The sequence below is a fragment of the Branchiostoma belcheri genome, unplaced genomic scaffold (genome assembly GCF_001625305.1).
Source record: "Branchiostoma belcheri isolate BF01 breed outbred unplaced genomic scaffold, Haploidv18h27 scaffold104, whole genome shotgun sequence".
Lineage (NCBI taxonomy): Eukaryota > Metazoa > Chordata > Leptocardii > Amphioxiformes > Branchiostomatidae > Branchiostoma > Branchiostoma belcheri.
The window spans coordinates 1,070,299-1,089,795 of record NW_017802425.1 but is presented as its reverse complement, the minus strand read 5'-3'; the positions used below and the strand labels follow the sequence as shown (position 1 = coordinate 1,089,795).

The 19,497-nt window shown below is 41.2% G+C and overlaps 2 protein-coding genes across 6 annotated transcripts in view; one reads left to right on the top strand and one right to left on the bottom strand.

Annotated features, from left to right (window-relative positions):
• LOC109476370 (solute carrier family 12 member 1-like) overlaps positions 1-14,194 on the top strand; it is a 23,197-nt gene extending 9,003 nt beyond the window's left edge. The window contains exons 8-27 of one of the 5 annotated variants that reach the window (XM_019777307.1): positions 356-483; positions 944-1,213; positions 1,639-1,746; positions 1,995-2,118; positions 2,630-2,731; positions 2,908-3,063; positions 3,256-3,394; positions 3,665-3,809; positions 4,080-4,145; positions 4,417-4,523; positions 4,684-4,766; positions 5,013-5,069; positions 6,074-6,178; positions 7,461-7,535; positions 9,618-9,947; positions 10,095-10,206; positions 10,349-10,435; positions 10,770-10,905; positions 11,339-11,406; positions 11,588-14,194. In XM_019777307.1, the coding sequence (XP_019632866.1) occupies positions 356-483; positions 944-1,213; positions 1,639-1,746; positions 1,995-2,118; positions 2,630-2,731; positions 2,908-3,063; positions 3,256-3,394; positions 3,665-3,809; positions 4,080-4,145; positions 4,417-4,523; positions 4,684-4,766; positions 5,013-5,069; positions 6,074-6,178; positions 7,461-7,535; positions 9,618-9,947; positions 10,095-10,206; positions 10,349-10,435; positions 10,770-10,905; positions 11,339-11,406; positions 11,588-11,723 (2,534 nt within the window). In that variant the 3' untranslated portion in view covers positions 11,724-14,194. Of the gene's footprint in view, positions 1-355; positions 484-943; positions 1,214-1,638; positions 1,747-1,994; positions 2,119-2,629; positions 2,732-2,907; positions 3,064-3,255; positions 3,395-3,664; positions 3,810-4,079; positions 4,146-4,416; positions 4,524-4,683; positions 4,767-5,012; positions 5,070-6,073; positions 6,179-7,460; positions 7,536-8,341; positions 8,420-9,141; positions 9,227-9,617; positions 9,948-10,094; positions 10,207-10,348; positions 10,436-10,769; positions 10,906-11,338; positions 11,407-11,587 lie in introns of those variants that run through there. The other 4 variants (XM_019777315.1, XM_019777322.1, XM_019777330.1 and 1 more) reach the window with 4 other exon arrangements.
• Positions 14,195-14,651: 457 nt separating this feature from the next.
• The window catches only part of LOC109476427 (F-box only protein 22-like), a 9,046-nt gene continuing 4,200 nt past the window's right edge, over positions 14,652-19,497 (bottom strand). The window contains exon 7 of the mRNA XM_019777362.1: positions 14,652-15,194. Coding sequence (XP_019632921.1) covers positions 15,162-15,194 — 33 coding nt within the window. The 3' untranslated portion in view covers positions 14,652-15,161. The remainder of the gene's footprint in view (positions 15,195-19,497) is intronic.

Genomic DNA, 19,497 nt, shown 5'->3' with positions numbered 1-19,497 from the left:
GCCAAAGGGCAGTTATACCAAAAGTTATTCACCATCCAGTATACCTGTGTTTGATTTTGGAAGTTCTGACAGGGTGTTTTTTCCCCCTCCTCAGGCCCAGCTGGGTTTGCTGGTGATCCTGGTTGTTGCTATTCTAACTACTTCATCGGAGCTTTCATTCCTGCCACCAGGGTCAAGATGTCAAAGGCTTCTTAAACTACCAAGGTATGTAAACCTTAATGTGTGTGTATGTATGCAGAAAGAAGTATTTGAGCCCTGCTATTTGAGCCAAGTTGTGGTTGGAAACCATGTTATAATACTCCTATAAGTAAAACAGAAATGGCCATTACAAGAAATATGCTTTTTTTAATTTCAGGAGAAATATTTGCTGAAAATTGGGTGCCAGATTTCCGAGAGGGGGAGAGCTTCTTTTCTGTGTTTTCTGTCTTCTTCCCGGCTGCAACAGGGATCCTGGCTGGGGCTAACATCTCAGGGGACTTAACGGTAGGTAGTCAGTCGAATGAGGGAGAGGTATTATACAGACCACTCAGGGATAACACCTGGTTTTTGTGGACAGGTGGTCACTGTATTATATAGGCAGAATTCTTAATGCTTGTGTCAATGGGAAAAGTTATCCAAGGGACCACCTAAAAGTGGTCACATTGGCCAGGTGGTCACTTGTACAGGTTTGACTGTATTTGTCTTATACCAACTAGTTAAAACTATCATGTAAGGAAAGTCCAGGGAGGAAGAAAATAGATATAATGGAAAAGATGGGAGGATGATGATATCAGGGAATGGACAAGCATGACACTACATTTGTAAGTAAAATGATAAGAGCAGAAAACCAAGAAGGGTAGAGAAAACAGCTGATTGTCAGATCGTCTTTGGTGCCCCAACAGTCGATTGATTAGACTAAGGGATAGATAAGATGATTGTGATACATGTAATATATGTCCTCCAGGATCCGAGTACTGCCATCCCAAAGGGCACCCTGCTGGCCATCCTGATCAGCACCATCGTGTACCTGGGTGCGGCCTGGTCTGCCGGTGCCTGTGTCATCAGGGACGCCAGCGGGAACGGCACCGTCATCAGTCTCCTGTATGGTGACGTCATCGGTAACGGTACTGCGCCCGCCAACTTCACCGGACCCCCGTCTGTCAGGCAGCTCATAGACGGCATCTCCGTGTGTCCAGAGGGGGGCTGTTACTACGGCCTCCTCAATAACAAGCAGGTACTTATTTACTGTACATGTACATGTACTTATCCTCTTCATCCCTAGCGAGAGATGGTTCCAGCTTGACCACAGATCGGATTACCCAATGGCATTAAAGGCAGGAGATCTGACCCACGGGATGAATGGGACAGAGGTCGATGTGGAGTACACCACGTTGTATTTTATTTATGTCCTATCCACCCTATAAAACACATGCGCACAATGCAAAATGTACCCAAATTCGGTATTTGAATTTCTGAAAGTAACACTTCTAACGGACGTGAAACACATTCAAATTATTCTATGTCAGCTCTTTAATGGATTTATCATAGTCTGATGAACCTTCAATCAAAGTCTAATGAACCGTCAATCAAAGTAAACAACAAAGAAGTCCTAAAAAGATAAACATGATGATTTCTGCTGGCCTTGGTGCCATTGTGCAGGTGATGGAGATGGTGTCAGGTTTTGGCCCGATCGTGACTGCAGGTATCTTCGCAGCTACGCTCTCCTCTGCACTGGCCAGCCTGGTGAGCGCTCCCAAGGTCTTCCAGGTTAGTACAACAGATAGATACATGTAGTATGAAGGTTGAACTTCCAATGCAACAAATTAAAATTTTTGAATGTACAACAACTCCAGTCTTTGTCAAGGAATGAGCAATCCACTGCTTCTGTGATGTCACGTGCAGCTGACAGGCATACATGTAACCATAGCTTGGAGAAAGCCTGTGATGCCCCCTGTCATTGTTGAGGGTATGTTTGCAATGCAAAAATTAGATGTATAGCTTTTTGTGTCCTCCAGGCTGTTTGTAAGGACAAATTGTTCCCTGGGATCCACATCTTTGCCAAGGGAGTTGGCCAGAGTGATGAGCCCAGACGGGGGTATCTGCTGGCCTTTGTCATTGCTGTTGGGTTCATCCTCATTGGTAGGTCAGAGTTCATCACAGACTTCTCACACATTAACTCTACTGTACCAGTAATCTTCAGCATGCTAAGGTACCAAATTTTCACCAAATTCGTATTGGCTTTGTGGTTAGGCAGCAAGGAGAAGGTTAAAGCTATGCCTTGTGGTGTGAAATCATTCCGTATGCAGGTAATTCCAGTTAATGGTATAAAACCACCTTGTATTGATGATCTGTGGTTTCTGGTATTGAACCATTCGGTATGATTATTGATCCATGCTTTGTGGTTTCAAACCACTGCATTATCAGCACACTTTGTGTGGTGTTCCACAAGTCCAGTTCTTTTTACTGCCAGTCTTTCTGAATTAGTGGAGACATCCACACTGCTAGGAGGCCCAGGATTAGGTAATCATTGCATTAGATGTCTTTCAAGACTGCACTTTCACAATGTTAGGCGGTTTGTGTATTGAAAGGATTTGTTTTAAACTCAGCATATGAAGATGATAACAGTTTGTTTTTCCCTCCCCATGCACAGCGGAGCTGAACGCCATCGCTCCTCTCATCTCTAACTTCTTCCTGATGGCGTACGCTCTCATCAACTACGCTTGCTTCGCCTCATCCCTGGCCAGTTCTCCAGGTAAGTCACTGCTCTTTGTAGAAGGTTCAAAGGGCTCAAAATACTTTTTCTGCTATTTGAAAATTACCAGACAAATTTTACTTCCAAACAACTTCCTGAACCAAGTCTGATTGTAGCCAGGTTGATGACCCAGCCCATCATACTGACCACCAGAATTTCCCATATTGTTACTCCAGGCTGGAGGCCATCCTTTAAGTACTACAACATGTGGGTGGCTCTGGTAGGATCCCTGGTCTGTCTGGCCATCATGTTTGTCATCAACTGGTACATGGCCCTCATCACCCTGGGAGTCATCTGTGCCATCTACGTCTATCTCAACTACCAGAAACCAGGTCAGCCCAGTTTTGTGTTGCTTGTTCCTTCTGTGGGAAGGTACATGTACTGTTTTCAGTCGTGTTTGTGTGTGTTCGCTGGTGGTTTTGACAGATTTCTTTGATTTATAGTGTATGATTAAGTTATAGGGATCTAGATGATTTGGGACACGCAGGTGGCCGACTGTTGACTGTGTTATATGCCCCTTGTAGACGTGAACTGGGGCTCCTCTGCTCAGGCTCAGATGTACACAGACGCCCTGAAGGCCACCCTGAAGCTGGGTTCTGTGGGAGATCACATCAAGACGTACCGCCCACAGCTCCTAGTGCTGACTGGAGCACCCCACCACAGGTACTCTACTCAGTCTCAGACATTTATCTTTAATATTTGGCCTTGAAGATAAGTACTTTTTCTGTATACCTGCACTAACCTGCATTTGCAGGTGGTATTTCGAGCCCTGGTCTTGAATTTTTATCTTCGTACTGGAGCCTGTCAAGGGAGGGGTTCTTCCACAAAAAGGGAACTTGTTTGTAATAAAATTGTCAATTTCTGCTCGGAGTTTGTACATTTTCAACTCCAGTTCCACTGAACATTCAGTATTTTGTTCTGCTGTTTTTCCAGACCCCCGCTAGTAGATCTTGGGTCTCACATCACCAAGGAGGTCGGGCTGATGGTCTGTGGACAGGTGATCCTGGGTGACCTGACACAGGCCAACATCAGGAAATGTACCTCTCAGAAGGAGAACAAGTGGATGCAGAAGAGGAAGGTAGGAAATTTTACGAACTGTTCTCCAACTCGAATTACCGAAATGCTCAACTGAATCACTTGGTCTCAACTGAATTGCCTCAGTTACTCTCTCAAAAATTTTGGTTTTGCTTTGAGTTGGAAAATAGTTTAAAGTTTCTCATAAATGTATTTTACCAACTCAGATGAACTTTCATGCTAAGGTTATTATGACAACAATGATCATGATGGTACAGTTCCCCCCTCCATTTTTCTTATCATTATGCAATACCCCTTTTTGTGTTATTTTCAGGTGAAAGGCTTCACATCTGTGGTGTGTTCTCCCAACCTGAGGACAGGAGTACAGAGCATGTTACAGGTTACATGTTATATCTAAATTTCATTACACAATTTTGCTTGATATCTAAGAGATGTTAAGAAATCAATGAATAACTTAGCGTATTTACTGTACCGGTAACTACGTTTTTTGAAATCTTTGTACTAGACATTCATTTTTCCCAGGACAAAATTGGGTGTGAAAAATATGTTACATGCACCAGTGCAGGTCTGCAGGAAAAAATAGTCCTGTAAGAGAAAGCATGAGCAAACATGATAATTATCTAGTTCTGCTTGTCTTCCCTCCTGTACAGCTGACTGGGATGGGTAAGATGAGGCCCAACTCCATCCTGATGGGGTACAAGCACAACTGGAGAAGCTGCACGTACGAGGAGATAGATGACTATGTCGGCGTCATACAGTATGTCACAGTCTTGCTTTTACTGTTTTAAACTGTAGAATGAACAGATTATTTCTTTATTTCTTAGGCTAATGGTAACAGTTGTGTAACATATTTGTCTGTGGCTGGCACACTTGGAATTAAGGTTACTCATGCTGACCTGTTGTTTTGTGTTGTGTAGTGATGCCTTTGACATGAACTATGGTGTGTGTGTGCTGAGGATGAAGGGAGGTCTGGACATCTCAACCATCGAGACCAAGAAAGGTAAGGCTGCATTTCATGTGTAAACTTTATTTTTTTTATGGACACAACTGTACAATTTACAACTATAGATAGTAAATACAGTGAAATGTTGTTCTTGGGTACATAGGAGAATTGCTGATGTCATGTGTAATTTGCTGCTGAATGTATATTGTGACAGAATAGCATGCTTTAGAATGATTGACGTTTGGTTCTGTGTACTTTACTGTGTGTTGTTGCATGTTCCTTTATCAAGAACTCTCCTTACAGACAGAATGACCATCCCTCGTGCCAGTGGCCTAGGGAGACCCTCCCATAGTGTAAACAGTAAGGACCGTTTCTGTGGTTCTCACCAGGGTTTAATTTACCCATCCTTCTCGCTGTTATAATGGACAAATTCATGCTTTAAAATGAAAAGGTCTTCTGCAAAAATCATTGATTTGGTTGCAAAGTTGATAAAGCCCAGCAGTTTTCAATGGAGAAAGAAAAATGTTTTTCTATGATTTAGCTTTATTTTAGAACTGTAATTGTTTCTGCTTGCTAAAGTTTGAGTGATTTTGTCAAGCACTTTTTGATTTGGAATCATGTAATTGTTTTATTATATGTTCAAAATATTGCCAATATCATTCAAATCATTTTGATTCTGTCAATTTTAAGCATTCTAACTATAATACAACTATAGAAAAGCCCTGCCCTATATTGTATCCATGCAAGGAAATTGGAAATGAAAGAAAATGCCATTATTGTTGCTCACTTACCATTTAGATGGTAATCATTTGAGTAGTGGTGGCTTTGCAAAATTTGTAAGCCATCTGTTTGCCACCTTTTCTGTTCAATTGCGCTGCTGTGTAGCAATCAATGTTTGTTGAATCTTCATGCAGCAAGCAAGATGACAGCAAAATGCAACTGATCTCCAGTGCTTGCACAGAAATTGCTGCAGAAGTTTTGCTTTGTCTTCAAAGTAACCATCATTAATTTTCAGGCTGTCCCAAATGATTGAGCAGACATCTGCTGCACTCAGTGCCAGGTAGATTTGTAGATTTTTTGGGCATTTAACGGTTTCTTTGCTGGCAGTTTCAACAACAGCGTTCTTCCAAGCATCAGGCCTCGTTTTTTGAGATTGCTTTCCATCCTCATAAGTGGAGATAGGTCCATGCTTTCCTGGTCCCTTCCTGTGTCACCCTTCAGCTGTCCTGGTTCAGGTGTCAGAAGTGAGAACATGTAGAACACACCCTAGCAGCCCGCTTTGTCTGACAGCAGCACGGCAGATTTTTTCCCAGATTTGTGAAAATTTATGTAAAGCACATGGATGTTTCTCATCTTCCTTCCAGCTGAGAAGAAGCCGACCACCCTGGAGCTTCCCAACACCAACGGGCCAACAGAAGGCAACACAGTGTCTTCTACACCTGACTCTGTCCAGCTGACAATAGCAAGTGGTGAGTCTGGGATTCTGAAACTAAAGCATTCTTAAAGCCTTTTCCAGCTGAGACGGTAACAAAGTAACCCTTGTAAAGCACGTTGGCTGAACGTACTGCATTCATACAGTATTCGTAGGATATATGGTCATTGTTGCATCAGAATTTTACCTCGGGCAGACGATATCTTTTCTGACGTAACATACGTTCTGAATTTCTGCCCAAGTGCTATATGATTATCATGATAAATATGTCTTCTATATTATGTATTTTGCACAGGTGCAGTACGTTCTGCCGACATGCTCCCTTCTAAGATCTTCCTTTTTCTATCACCTCTCTTTTCCGTGATGTGAAGTTTAATATCATGGGTTGTTATGACGAGTACATTGTCTTGTGTTCTTGTTTTCGTTGTAACTGTGCATGTTCTTCCTTTCTCCTCTTCTTGTCTTGTGTACTCTGTCTCCTGTCTTTCAGAAGCTTTCTTTCCTCCTCCAAGGCATGGTACAGGTGCTATCCTCCCACCCACCTTTCTCATCACTACTCCATCTCACACTAACTTATCAGGAACAGGTACAGGAGGGAAACAAAATCATCTTTATCTTCACCAATAAGTACATATGGGCATGTAAAAATCAATGCACTGTAGATATAGGGCAGTACATGTACAGTGCATGTACACAATTTAAAATTAGAGAGCCTATAGTTCCAAATTCCATCAAAGACATACATTTGTACAAAATACATGTAGTTTCATCCGGTATTAGACACATAGTCTTTTGGGGAGTAAATTAGTTTCCAGAATTTGTATCTGAAACATTATTTTACAATTCTTGAGCAATACAGTTATTGTTATCAGCACACATATCTCATAGATATAATCTGCAATCTACAAGTACACAATTGCTTTTGGCATTTCTAAAAAAAGTCTTGCTTTTTATGCATAGTAGAACCCAAACCAAGTGCCACAAGTATGTGATTTCCACTGCTAATGCTTTGTGCATTTTCTTAATATATTCCATTTCTTGAATTCCACACTGAGTTGACATCATATAAAAAAAAGGCTATTTTGTCAAGTTCAAAACATTAGGGCCCTGGGGAGGGTAATGAGCATAATGAGCATAAGTTAAATGGATTGTCGTGTACATCGGTGCACAGTATAGTTTTAACATTTCACAACACCTTTCCTCCTTGCAGGCATTGTACCACCTGACATGCATTCAGCACAATCAAAATGATATCAACAGTACAACAGCTAACAGTTTGCCTGTCTCTCCTCCCCTCGCATGCTGCCTGGCTTTAACAGCCACCTCCAGGACCTCCTTTTGGTCGAGTGGTGCCGCTGCGTTTTCAGGGAGCTCACCCATGTTTCAGCCGCAAGGTGAACTAATAATGACTGAACAGTTGTCTTTTTCATGTTATTAACTTTTATTTTCACCACAGTTCTCTACATCATGCAGTTTCATGGCTATGGTGTATTTTTTGCTTTTGTGTTCTGGATTTGGATCAACAGACAACATAAAAAGATATAGTCTCTTGTACCATCAGTAGTACATAATGAATGCCAATTATTATATGAATACAATGTATGTACATGTGAATATTTTGATTGTACCCTTTGTTTTCCATTCAAGTTTAATGACTATATTTGAGACATTGTTTAAACTCACCATTCCTTTCAGAACACTCCTTTTGTCCACCTACAATGTATATTCTCAGATCTTTTTACTTTGCACATAGAATACAGACTGTTGTGTTGTGTTTGTCTGATTCTATACAAAATGTACATTGTCATGTATGTGATTGTATGTGACACAGACCTACATGTCACTATAGGTACAATTTTTTGTGTATTAATATTATGTAAACATCATTAGGTAGGTATTGACTAAACTAAGTGGACTTCCTACATCCTCTTAACATTTAATGGCCTCTGCTAATTTCTGGCCTGGCCTAAAAACGAAACCTTTGAGAGGGGCTTATACAAAAGCATGAATGTGTAAGTGTTGTCATGCCTGTTGCAAATGAATTTCATTCTGTCCTGTCATAGGTACATCACCATACATTGTGCACACATGAAAGGAAGATGCTAACTATCTGCCTGTGAGCTTGTTGCACATGTTATAACTTCATCATGCACATGTTAAGGCTTGCCACTACTCTGCCCCTTGCTGTTTTCCCCAACAGACTTCTACAAGGTCTCTCCCATGTCTGTAGGCTCTGCTGCCTTTAGTGGCTCACCTTCAGCTAGCATCCTGCTTACAGGTGATAGCAGGCTTCATGTACCTGCAGTGTTTCCATGTGACGTCATCGCTGTGTTGGTGTCCCTATTTTGCATTTCAGTGGATCATAACGCAAGAATTTTCAGACATTTAAGATCTTCAGAATCTGATTCCTCTGAAATAGCCACCTTTGTATGTCTACAACTTGTCTCCAGAAAAAAGACACTGTGTTGTTTTGTTTCTTTTGGATTCCATATTATTGACAGGGACACCCCCTATGTTCTAACACCCCTGCGCTCTAACATACATGACAGTTAGGGTTGTCGGAACATACATGTAAGTTGGGTTATCAGAACATAACATGTTTGTAACATACATGTAGTACTACTAGGGATGTACATGTAACCTCCTAACCTTGTATGATATATAACTTTTAATCTTGATTTCAGTGTTTTTTTTACTGTGCAATGTAAATTAAATGTTGATATAATTCAGATTACCTACTAGTAATTATGATTAGAACATTACATTTTAATGCATGAAATATTCACTTGATAGCTTGGCATAGTTTTCTCACTAAGTTGACATCACCGTCAAAATAACATTCAGATAAGTGTAAGTTTTGAGATTTTAATACTAGATAACTAGAGTTTCTTTGCTTAGAAATAGTCCAGCCAAGCAGGTGCTGTTCCATGTAGTTTACCCAGTATGTGTTTTTCTGTGCTGTCTCCTCCCTCACTCTGCTCTGGTGTGTGTGTGTGTTAGAACCTCCACTGCCTTCCCCCTGTCTGCAATGGCTCTGCTGTGGTTATCATTGACACTTGCTCCAGTCCTGATAACTCCACTCAAGGTGACATGCTCTGCTGTTGTTCTTATTATGGATGTTGTGTTGTGTTGTCACGGTTGTGTTGTGTTTTACAGTTACTGAGTTAGTAACTGTTTTGCCTCATCTTGTCTTGTGGTGTTACTTGTGTGAGAGACGGTCCTGTTTTGAAGCCTGTCTGTAATGCAATGTTCATGCACACTTACATGTATATTTTTAGAAACACCAGGCTTATAATAGCAAATTTTTTCCACCCCTTCCTATATTTTTTTTTCAGGGAGGGAAAAAAAAGTTCACTAACTTACATTTTTGCAATAGGGTCTCTACAGTTGTTTGACCTACGTGTATTTTTTTATTTATTGAATATATTCATACCTGGATTCATCTACATTGTATTCCCCCCCACCCACTATTGTAGACCTACCGAGGGAGGACAGCAAGGCGGGCTCCATGGCATCATCGGCACAATCCTCTCCTCATGACTCGCCCACGCTGCCCCACCGCACGCCGGCGGAGATCCCTGAGCACGAGCTGGAAACGACCCCGCTGGCGGCGAGCGTGGAGAACATGGCGCAGGACAGCGGGGACGAGGGCGGGGAGGGCGACGACCACCACCTCTGTATCCACAAGGGCGACGAGGCCAACATCCTGAAGGACGTCGACATGAGCAAGTTTAAGACCGCCAACATCTTCCAGAACAAGCAGAAGAAGGGCACCATCGACGTGTGGTGGCTGTTTGATGATGGAGGTAAACAAATCATATCATGTTTCCTCTCATCTATTGTTGCATTGTTTGTAATGTATCCAGGGACACTCTGAAAAGGGGTGCCTATACCTTGAGAGTGCGACCCTGATTAAAGAACACATAAATAAGTATTGTGATGTTTCCTCCCAGGTCTGACACTGCTTGTTCCCCACCTCCTCTCTCTGAAGTCCCAGTGGAAACACTGCAAGCTGCGGGTCTTTACTGGCGGCAAGAAGTCTCGAATTGACCACGACAGAAGAATGTAAGTAACTGTTGATATAATCACAGGTGGAAGGTGCTCTTTACATGTAACTTGTTTTGCAAGATGCATGTAAAACATTATAATATTATAATAAACAATGAAAAAGTCTAAAATGGTAACCCATGTATTTCTGGCCGTCCAGGATGGCTGCTTTACTGTCCAAGTTTCGTATAGATGTCCATGATGTGTATGTGCTGGGAGACATGAACTACAAACCCAGGGAGAGCAGGTAAGATAGTTCACTCTCTCTAATTTTCTTTCGTGTAGTCATACATAAGTATGTAGACAGGGCTCAAAATACCATCAGCATAATGCAGCTTAGTGTAAATTTTGGAATTGTGCACGGCCAGGTATTTCTGATGTTTACATGTTCCCTCACTGATCCTTGGAGATTGGTCAAGTGCAGGTTATACCAATGCAACTTGTACCAGTGCTGGAAGTGCTTGTGACTTGCTTTCACTGCTTAAAGGCACCTACATGTACATTTGTCCAATCACATTTCGTCTGACTGATAACCAAGAGAATACAGAAGACAACCCATGTATCATGTCTGTTCCTTACAGTAAGAGTGAGTTTGAGAACCTGATTGACCTGTGGAGGCTGAAGGAACACCAGTTTGAGTCAGACGAGGGCCGCCGGCTGCGGGAACAGTACCCTGAGAAGATCTCCGACGATGAATACGAGACTGTCCGAGACAGGGTAAGTGAATCTTACACTGATCGTGACAGAGAAGATAGATGCTACATGTATATATATATATAAACTTTTATCGCACCAGGGAAGTTCCCTTAGCTCTTCCTGACAAGTACCATTACCAGTAACATTGGACCACAGCTTAACGTCCTTATAAGAACTGTGACCCTTTCCGGGAAGTGCAAGTCGGGGTGAGCAACAACGGCTGAGACTTGAACTCCCAACTTCTTAAAATCACTGCACTACATGTATCTATGCACTCTACACAAGTCACCATTTGATGGTCATCGTAATCAAAAATGAGTCAGATACATGAAGAACAGGACAATGCCCTTCAAGCAGAACAAAATTTGCTGGCATTATTGATGGTTACCTTTTAGGATGTCCTAGATTGTCCAAGGTTGTGTCAATAAATTGTTGAATTGTTTATGTCCTGTAGGTGAATAGACATCTGCGTCTTCGTGAGCTGCTACAGGAACATTCCAAGGATGCCTCCCTCATTGTCATGTAAGTGCATTCATGCATTGATGACCCACGCACTGCAAACAGAACATATAGGGAATAAACAACATTTAGAACATACACTAGTGCACAGCTTTCATGTAGGAGTGTTTTGCACAGTGTAGTAGATGATTGTGCTTTGCTTATAGCAAATGTTGTAGTAACATTGCCTTGTTGTTGTGTGCAGCACATTACCCATGCCCAGGAGAGGTGTGGTGTCCACAGTGATGTACATGGCCTGGCTGGAGATACTGTCCAAGGACCTGCCACCTGTCCTCATGATGAGGGGGAACCAACAGAGTGTCCTTACCTTCTACTCCTAGTCCCCTCAGCATCTGTAGCATCTACAGCTTCATGCTCTGCTTTGTTTCCCCCTGGTGTGCAAATGGACTGGTCCAGGAGATGGTCAGGCTGGACAGAGAGACGGGCAGTACCACTTGGCTGGAGGGATGGCCATGATAGAAAGTGGGAACAACACTTTTCTCCCTCTACATTTTGGCAGCTTCATACATCTTGACAACACTGTTATGCAGTTGCATCTCATTCTGTCTGTGTTCTGTCGGCAGCTCGCTCTCAGACATTCAAACAGGACAAACAGTCCAAAACAAGTTACTAGTACAGTTGTATCTTATTTTCTTGCCTCATGATGACAATAGGAAGCTAACTTAAGATCAGTGAAATATCACTGAGAAGATAACATCAAATGTTGTGGGATGATGTTTGAGCAAATATTTTCAAATTACAGCTTCTGAATGTCCAAGGAGAATAGCAATAGACAATCCAAAATTTGGTTCTGGAAATTGAAGTCATGTGTGAGATGTCGATCTGTACATCTACTGTTGACTAATTTAAACATTTTATCCCTGTAAGCATGAAAGCTGAGTCACTCACTGTTTTCTGTTTCTGTGTACATTATAACTTCTTAAATTTGGTTACAGGGTAGAATATTGTAGTCATAGCATAATATTATGTATTTTACATTCTTAAATGCACTACATATACACATGTAATGTACATAATTTCCAATGTCACCTTTTAGAGAAGAAAATTACAGTAAATGCATTTGGGGGAGGTTTTGTTATCTTTTTTAAAGAATTTAAATGTACTCATTAGTAAGAAATATCATATCCAAGTTTTTCAATCATTAGCAATGTAGTAGATGGCCATAATGTTAGTGTGTATTGTTTGTTTGTTTGTGTAGAAAACCACTTGATGTCATTGTAAGGTGTCAAGTTAAGGGATGCTGATGTCACAGAATAGAAAAATGCCAATCCTTGGGGTGTCCTAAATTTGGCATTGAAAAGAGTCTCAAGGTATATATACTATATAAAAATGCTGCTGAAAAGTTTTATGAAAAGGATATCATTATCTTCCTTTATAATGCCACCTTAATAATTATATAGTGTACATGAGCAATTTTTGGTACAGGTTTTGTGATATATATTATGTAACCTCAATTTTTTAATACTCTGATTGTGTGATATATATATTATAAGATTCAGTTTCACTTCCTTAAAGTGATGTAGGACTAGCAAATGAATTATTCACATGTTTACACAAAATGTAGAATTGTCTTTGCCCGGTCCCCCCAGCATTAGGAATGAGAAATGCCAGAAGCAAAACAAAAGATGTTTCTGTACCTTATACAATGTCTTACTGCCTTATCTTACTATGCAAAATAGTTCTGAGTTTTGTCTAGGTCTGTTCCTCTCTATGTGACATTGCTGATACAATACAGATATTGTATGTATAGATGAGTCCACAGAAGAGAAGAATGAAGGGTAAAAATGAAATGGCAGACTTTCTCGCAGAACTTTTTCAATAAGCTTAAGCATGCTACTTAGTTACCTTTTATCCTTGTCTATGATCCTGGTACTGTCCTAACCGTGTAACAACTTCAGTAGAATGTTGTAACAAAAAGTAAATCAAAACCTCTTCACATGTACATCAAATTTTAGTCATCCAAGTACCACGGCAGGCCTGATTTTGGTAGATACACCAGAAACCGCTGCATCTGAAATCATTATAGTAAAGACATTATGACAGTGGACCAAAATGCTTGAGTGCCTCTAGTAATAGTATGTGGGAAAAGGGAAATGTTTATGCTGGATTATTCACAAAAGTTGGTTCATTGTTTCTCTGTCCCACTTCAAGCAATGATTGTGTCACCACAACTTTGATTAACGGGTTAACAATGTGGTTTCATATTAAAGTAATGTGTGCAGATGATATATACTACTGGAGTAGCAAGAATTTTTAATTTAGTGTGGTTTCATATTAAAGTAACTCTACAACGTAGTATTTCTTTAATGATCTATTATACAGCCAGCCTATACTGGACAAAAGAAATTGAAATACATACAAGAGCCTTGATTTTTATGGTACAGTGTGAGGCCATTTACTAAAAACGAGGCAAAGAAACATCTCAGTGCAATCAGAAAGGACAGCTATTACAATGACAGTAACATAAAGCAATTTTAAGCAATTAGTATGAAATAATCTCTGGAAGAGTAATGTGTGCAGATGATAATTATATACTTCTGGAGTAGAAAGAAGTTTTAATTTAGTGTCATATCAGTGCCTCGACCTTGTAAATTGTGTTGTTCATAGCAAGGTACATTTAGCACAGATACGAGCTTGTGAGAAAAAAAGGTATTTTACTTAACTACGTTATCTGTATAGTAGTATGTCATGTAATAGATTGTCGTGTAATTAAGAAATTTCTTCTTTGTAGCTGTTTAATTTGTATTTTTTGAGACCTGTAACTGGTTAAAATAAAGATATGAAAATGTGACTTACGGGTATGTCAAGTTGTGGTTTTGTACTGGTTACAATGTAATAATTACTGTGTGTGCTTGAATGCTACACTGACTACATCATGCAGCCCTGGTCAGGTCCCTGTAAGTTTAATGGGCAATAATCTCCAAGCAGATCCTACAGTGGCCAGACTAAAAAGAGATTAGATGACCAATACCAGGTCTAAGTCAAGAGAATTGGGAACATCTTAATCTTGTAGTTGATTTATGCATACTACTAGTATGTCAACATGGACAGACTATTGTCAAGCTGAGAACTGAGTCAACTGTTACCATGACTGGTTTCTATAGTGACAATCCTGAGCTCCTATTGGTAGTTCTGGCATTGTTAATGCTTCTGTTGAGTTCCAGCTCTTAGGGAGGAGGCCCTAACAGTGAGAGATTGTGTAACACTGAGGAGTTGAATGCAGACACCACACACTCCATGTAGTTGCACCAGAAATCTCCCAAACTTTTATTCACTTCCTAAAACTAGTACCATGTTATTTGATGTATTTACAAAGAGCAGGCACAATTATATTAAATTTATCATACAACCAGTTAATTAATATGTTTCCCTTTGCAGAGTCTTTGAATTTTTGCCCTACTACATGTACATGATTCCCCTTCCTACATGTAGTGATAGTCTTATAATACTGTATGTTCAATCAAACCAGTCATGTACTTCTCCCATTAACTTATGCTTAACCACTCTGGGTCTTGTTCAACGTCTGTAAGGTCCAACCTACTGATACTACATGTACATGTAGGTGACAGATTCTTGTCAAGTAAATGTACTTGACAATGTTTACAAATGTATATGACATAAAAACTTTATGTGCCTTTACTCATATTAATGTGCCAGTATTTCAAAGACAAAAAATATTGGAAATGGATTGATGCTACAATAACCCTGTACAAAATAAGTTTTGACCACAAAGTTGACATCTAGTTGCCTGACCTAAGCTACTTTTTCCTCCCAAAGGACACCAAACACAGGACTGTTGTGTACCCGTGAAACAGGTCAGGATACTTCTCATCCTCCCCCTCCTTCCCTCCATGGAAATTCCACCTCTTCTCTGGAGCGGCTGATTTCTTGGGCACGTTCCGATCACAACCGACTTCTCCATTCCCAAAAAAGCCAACGATGGGAGTGTTAGGGAACTCTTTATGGAAGGCCTCCGTCTCCACATTACCTTTCCCGTAGTGGTAGTAGCCCCTCCCCACGCAGGCAAACATGAAGCACACACTGTTCTCCTGGGGGATGTTGGCAGCTTTCAGCCGCTTCATGGCTTCCTGCGCGTCGGCAGGCGTGCGTACCGAGTGGTCCAGCAGGATGGAGGCTGCCTGCACGCGCTCCCCGGAGATGGCGATTCCCACCAGACCGTCCCTCCGCTGTGCTCTGAGAATCAGTAAAATTTCGAAGGAAATCGTATTATTCTTAATATTCTCAAAGGTGCACAGCGAAAACCTGAAGGTTTTATAAAATGACACAAAGATTTTACAGCAAACGTCACATGAATCATACTGATACATTGTGTGTTTATGGCTCCACTTGCCAGGCACATAGAGGAACAATTTGTATTTACTGATTCTCTAGTCTGGGTGCCATCCGATTTGTAACAGCAAATCGGATGGCACCTAGGCTACTGATTCTCATCACCAAGCATAGAAAAGCAGCACCCCAAGGAGCTGAGTATGCAAGCGCATGGTGTGTGAGATCTAACTCACTCTGTGTACAGCACTTACGGAGTGAGTTCTGGTGGAGCAATGACCTCCTCAGGGTAGGCTCCAGCAATGATGATGTTCCCTTGTACTCATTCAGCAGCTCCATACAGACCACATGCAGGGCAGGAGAGCCCAGACCACAGGACAGCAGTAGTACAGCCTTCAGATGGGGGTCTGGCAGCAAGCCTGCAACACAAACATTAAATTGATGACAGGCTGACTACATACAACTGCATTCAGTTGCAGTGGAAGTGCAGAGCTGAATTGTGAGTGTTTACCACATACTATAGATAAGGCTGAAGCAATAAGGACATGCAGTTATAATTGAGCAGCTTGTGTGACCTCAATATACCAGAACATAACTTGGTACTTTGGAGACACTAGCCTACATTGTGTTTTAAGTATGCTAAGGTGGATATTTGACACCAAATGTACAAATGTGTTACAGGGTTAGTCAGCAGGGAGACAGTTAACAGGACAGATGACATGTGTACATCCATGGCTTACCTTTTGTACGTAAAACCTTCTCTCCATCCTCATTGAACTGCCCATGGATACATTCCTCGTTGGAGACATAGAAGGGCTGAACTTTCACCTCATCCATGTGAGGCAGGAAGAGGGCAGACATGGCAGGGTTGTCCTCCACCTCAGTGATAACTGACAAGTCTGTAGAACAACCTGTGGGGAGGAAAGATATGGGTATTATGGCCATCGCCAATGTGTGCAAAAATGGACATGATGTAATGCATAAGCAGGGCTGGAAATACCACCTGCATAATTATGGAGTTTAAAGGCAACTAAACTTGGAGCTGTGCAGGTACTTGAGAAACATTGTGCAATATTATTTTATATGCTGTATTGTATATAATATTTGTCTGTAAATGTTCCCCTGTACATTTGGCAAGCTATGACTGATGTGACCTTGCCTTCATTTAACTTTCTTATTTTTTAATTAATAATTAAAAAAAAGTACCTTACATACGACTCCTGGCACTGCCACACCCACAACATTGCACCCCACTGGCAGAGCCTCCTGTACTTTATCAATCAGGCTGCTCTCCTTCTTCTTCTTCCTCTTGTTCCTTGTGCTGCTGGGCCTGTCTTCAGATTCCCATGTCATTTCATACAGGGAACTCTCACAGAACAGGATAGCCAGCCTGGGAACACTGGAGTAGTCCTGACGGAACACAAGTATTAACATGTTCAAGACTACAGTTTCCCAGAGCAAGCTTTAATTTAATGTGGTTTGGGCATGTAATATTAATAAGGAGACCACCACAACCTTTAGTTTACAAAGATGTGTGCCTTCAGAAGTTTCCCAACTCTAGACCCCAGGCAAGACACCCTCCAGTGGTGAAAATACCAGATTATGAAAAACACAGGACTTGGGTTAAAGGTGTTGGAGAAAGCTATACAACATTTAGTTTACCTCAAAGCATTCTGTCAGTTCATCCTTCACTGGCATGTCATCTTCGGTCATTGTCCACGTCACATCCTGTCTGGTCTGCAATATACGACTTGCCTCCTGGTACCACAGCTTACATACCCTGCAGATGGAATTTACCAGCAATCATGATGAATATCATTTGCTTGTATTCAATTTAAGGCCTCATTCTTCAACTGTCCAACATACGGCTACATGTATGTATAAACAGCGAGTAAGAGAAGCAACAGTTGCCACTGCTATCCAACATACAAATGTAGGTGGTCTTATTACGTAACAGCTTTAGTCTGAGAGTCAGTTGATGATGCTATAACGATACTTAAGATAAGATTAAGGTATTCTGGCACTTGTTGACAGTTGTGTCAGCAGGATACAACACTATAACAAAGGGGAAACTAGAAATTCATTGCCGTTTTGTAGGAATGTTGATTTACCTACTGTATTTACATTTTTGTAGACCGATGTTTCAAACATTTGTCAGCAAAGGATTAAGAAAATTATTACATGTAGTTACTTGATCATGAATTTGGCTTGTTGATCGCTATACAGGGTCTGCCTATCTTATTTATACTGGAAAATACTGGAAAGCACCGGAAAACACACATAGGTGACTTAAATCTACCAGAATACACCCTGCATTGATGAGATGATCCCCCAAGTCACTATATTTTGGCATAAAATTAAACTTATATGTAGCCTAGGGAACAAGTGATCACTAAATAATGAGTCGGCGGAGGCAACCCCTCCAGTCGCCATGTTTGTTTACGTAGCGCAACGCAATATGTTTGTTAAGCGCGATCACAGAAGGGCAGTGAAATACACCTAAATTAAAATTTCTTATATACTTCAACATCGCACTTTGCTGTATATATATATATACGTCATTACGTATAGCATGCAGCCATGGTATACATGGCCGGGTTGCCTCCGCCGATTCAGCGATTAATTATCTAAGTGGTTTCTTGTTCCCTTGGCTATGTATAAGTTATCTTATGCCAAAATACAGCGACTTGGGATGTTATCTAATCAATGCAGGGTGTATTCCAGTGATCGCGCTTAACAAACATATTGCATTGCGCTACGTAAACAAACATGGCGACTGGAGGGGTTGCCTCCGCCGATTCATTATTTAGTGATTACTAAGTCTTGTTCCCTAGGCTACATATAAGTTTAATCTTATGCCAAAATATAGTGACTTGGGGGATCATCTCTTCAATGCAGGGTGTATTCTGGTAGATTTAAGTCACCTATATGTGTTTTCCGGTGCTTTCCGGTGTTTTCCGGTAAAGAGGCAGACCGGTATGACCGCGCTATACGTACTACTACTACTGTCCCCTACTTTACCCCATGGGGATAACTGGGGTTCCTACATAATTGAGATTGACTATTATAATTATATTAGTCAATGGGGGGTTAAAATCATCTTTATTGCAATTTTGAGACAAACTTACACAAGACGAATATGTTAAAATGCCTAGGACGACCCCTTCTCTGGGTTTAATTACCCAGGGGGCGCAAGGTAAACTTATAGTTGGTGTGCGTCAGACAGTTTAAACCTCAACAATGCTTAAAAATTCTAACAAGTATAATACAGTTAGACAATGGCATGCTAGCATATTGCACCTAAATACTTATTGCACTATTAACCACTTGCGAACAGTCCTGAGGGAGTTTCCCAGCCCACTGTATTTCTGGCACAGTAGATCACATATGAAGTGCAGATAGCACTTTTTCCTAGCCTGTTTTTCAGGTGATGTGCTTCACGGTCTTTGTGGCTACCAGGACACAGTGATTTTAACTTGGAGGTGTTCTTGTTGCTTACCCACCCCCTGCTACCGATTTCAATTGTAACAAGGGTAACTTTGTAACTCGTATGAGTATGGATTTCGTCTAACAAAGATTCATATTTTGCCCTTTTCCTGTCCTCGGCATTGTGAACATTCTGTTCGAAGGGGACAGTGAGTTCAACCAGAGTCAGTGTTTTCTGTACCGGGTCTTGTATGGTGATGTCTGGCACAAGTGACGTGGGTAGGACGTCCGGTGGAATGGTGGTGTGTGTGCCCACTTCTGATGACTCCCGGCTCAAGTCGCACCTGATGACCACCTGTTGTCCTGACTTGGAGTACCACT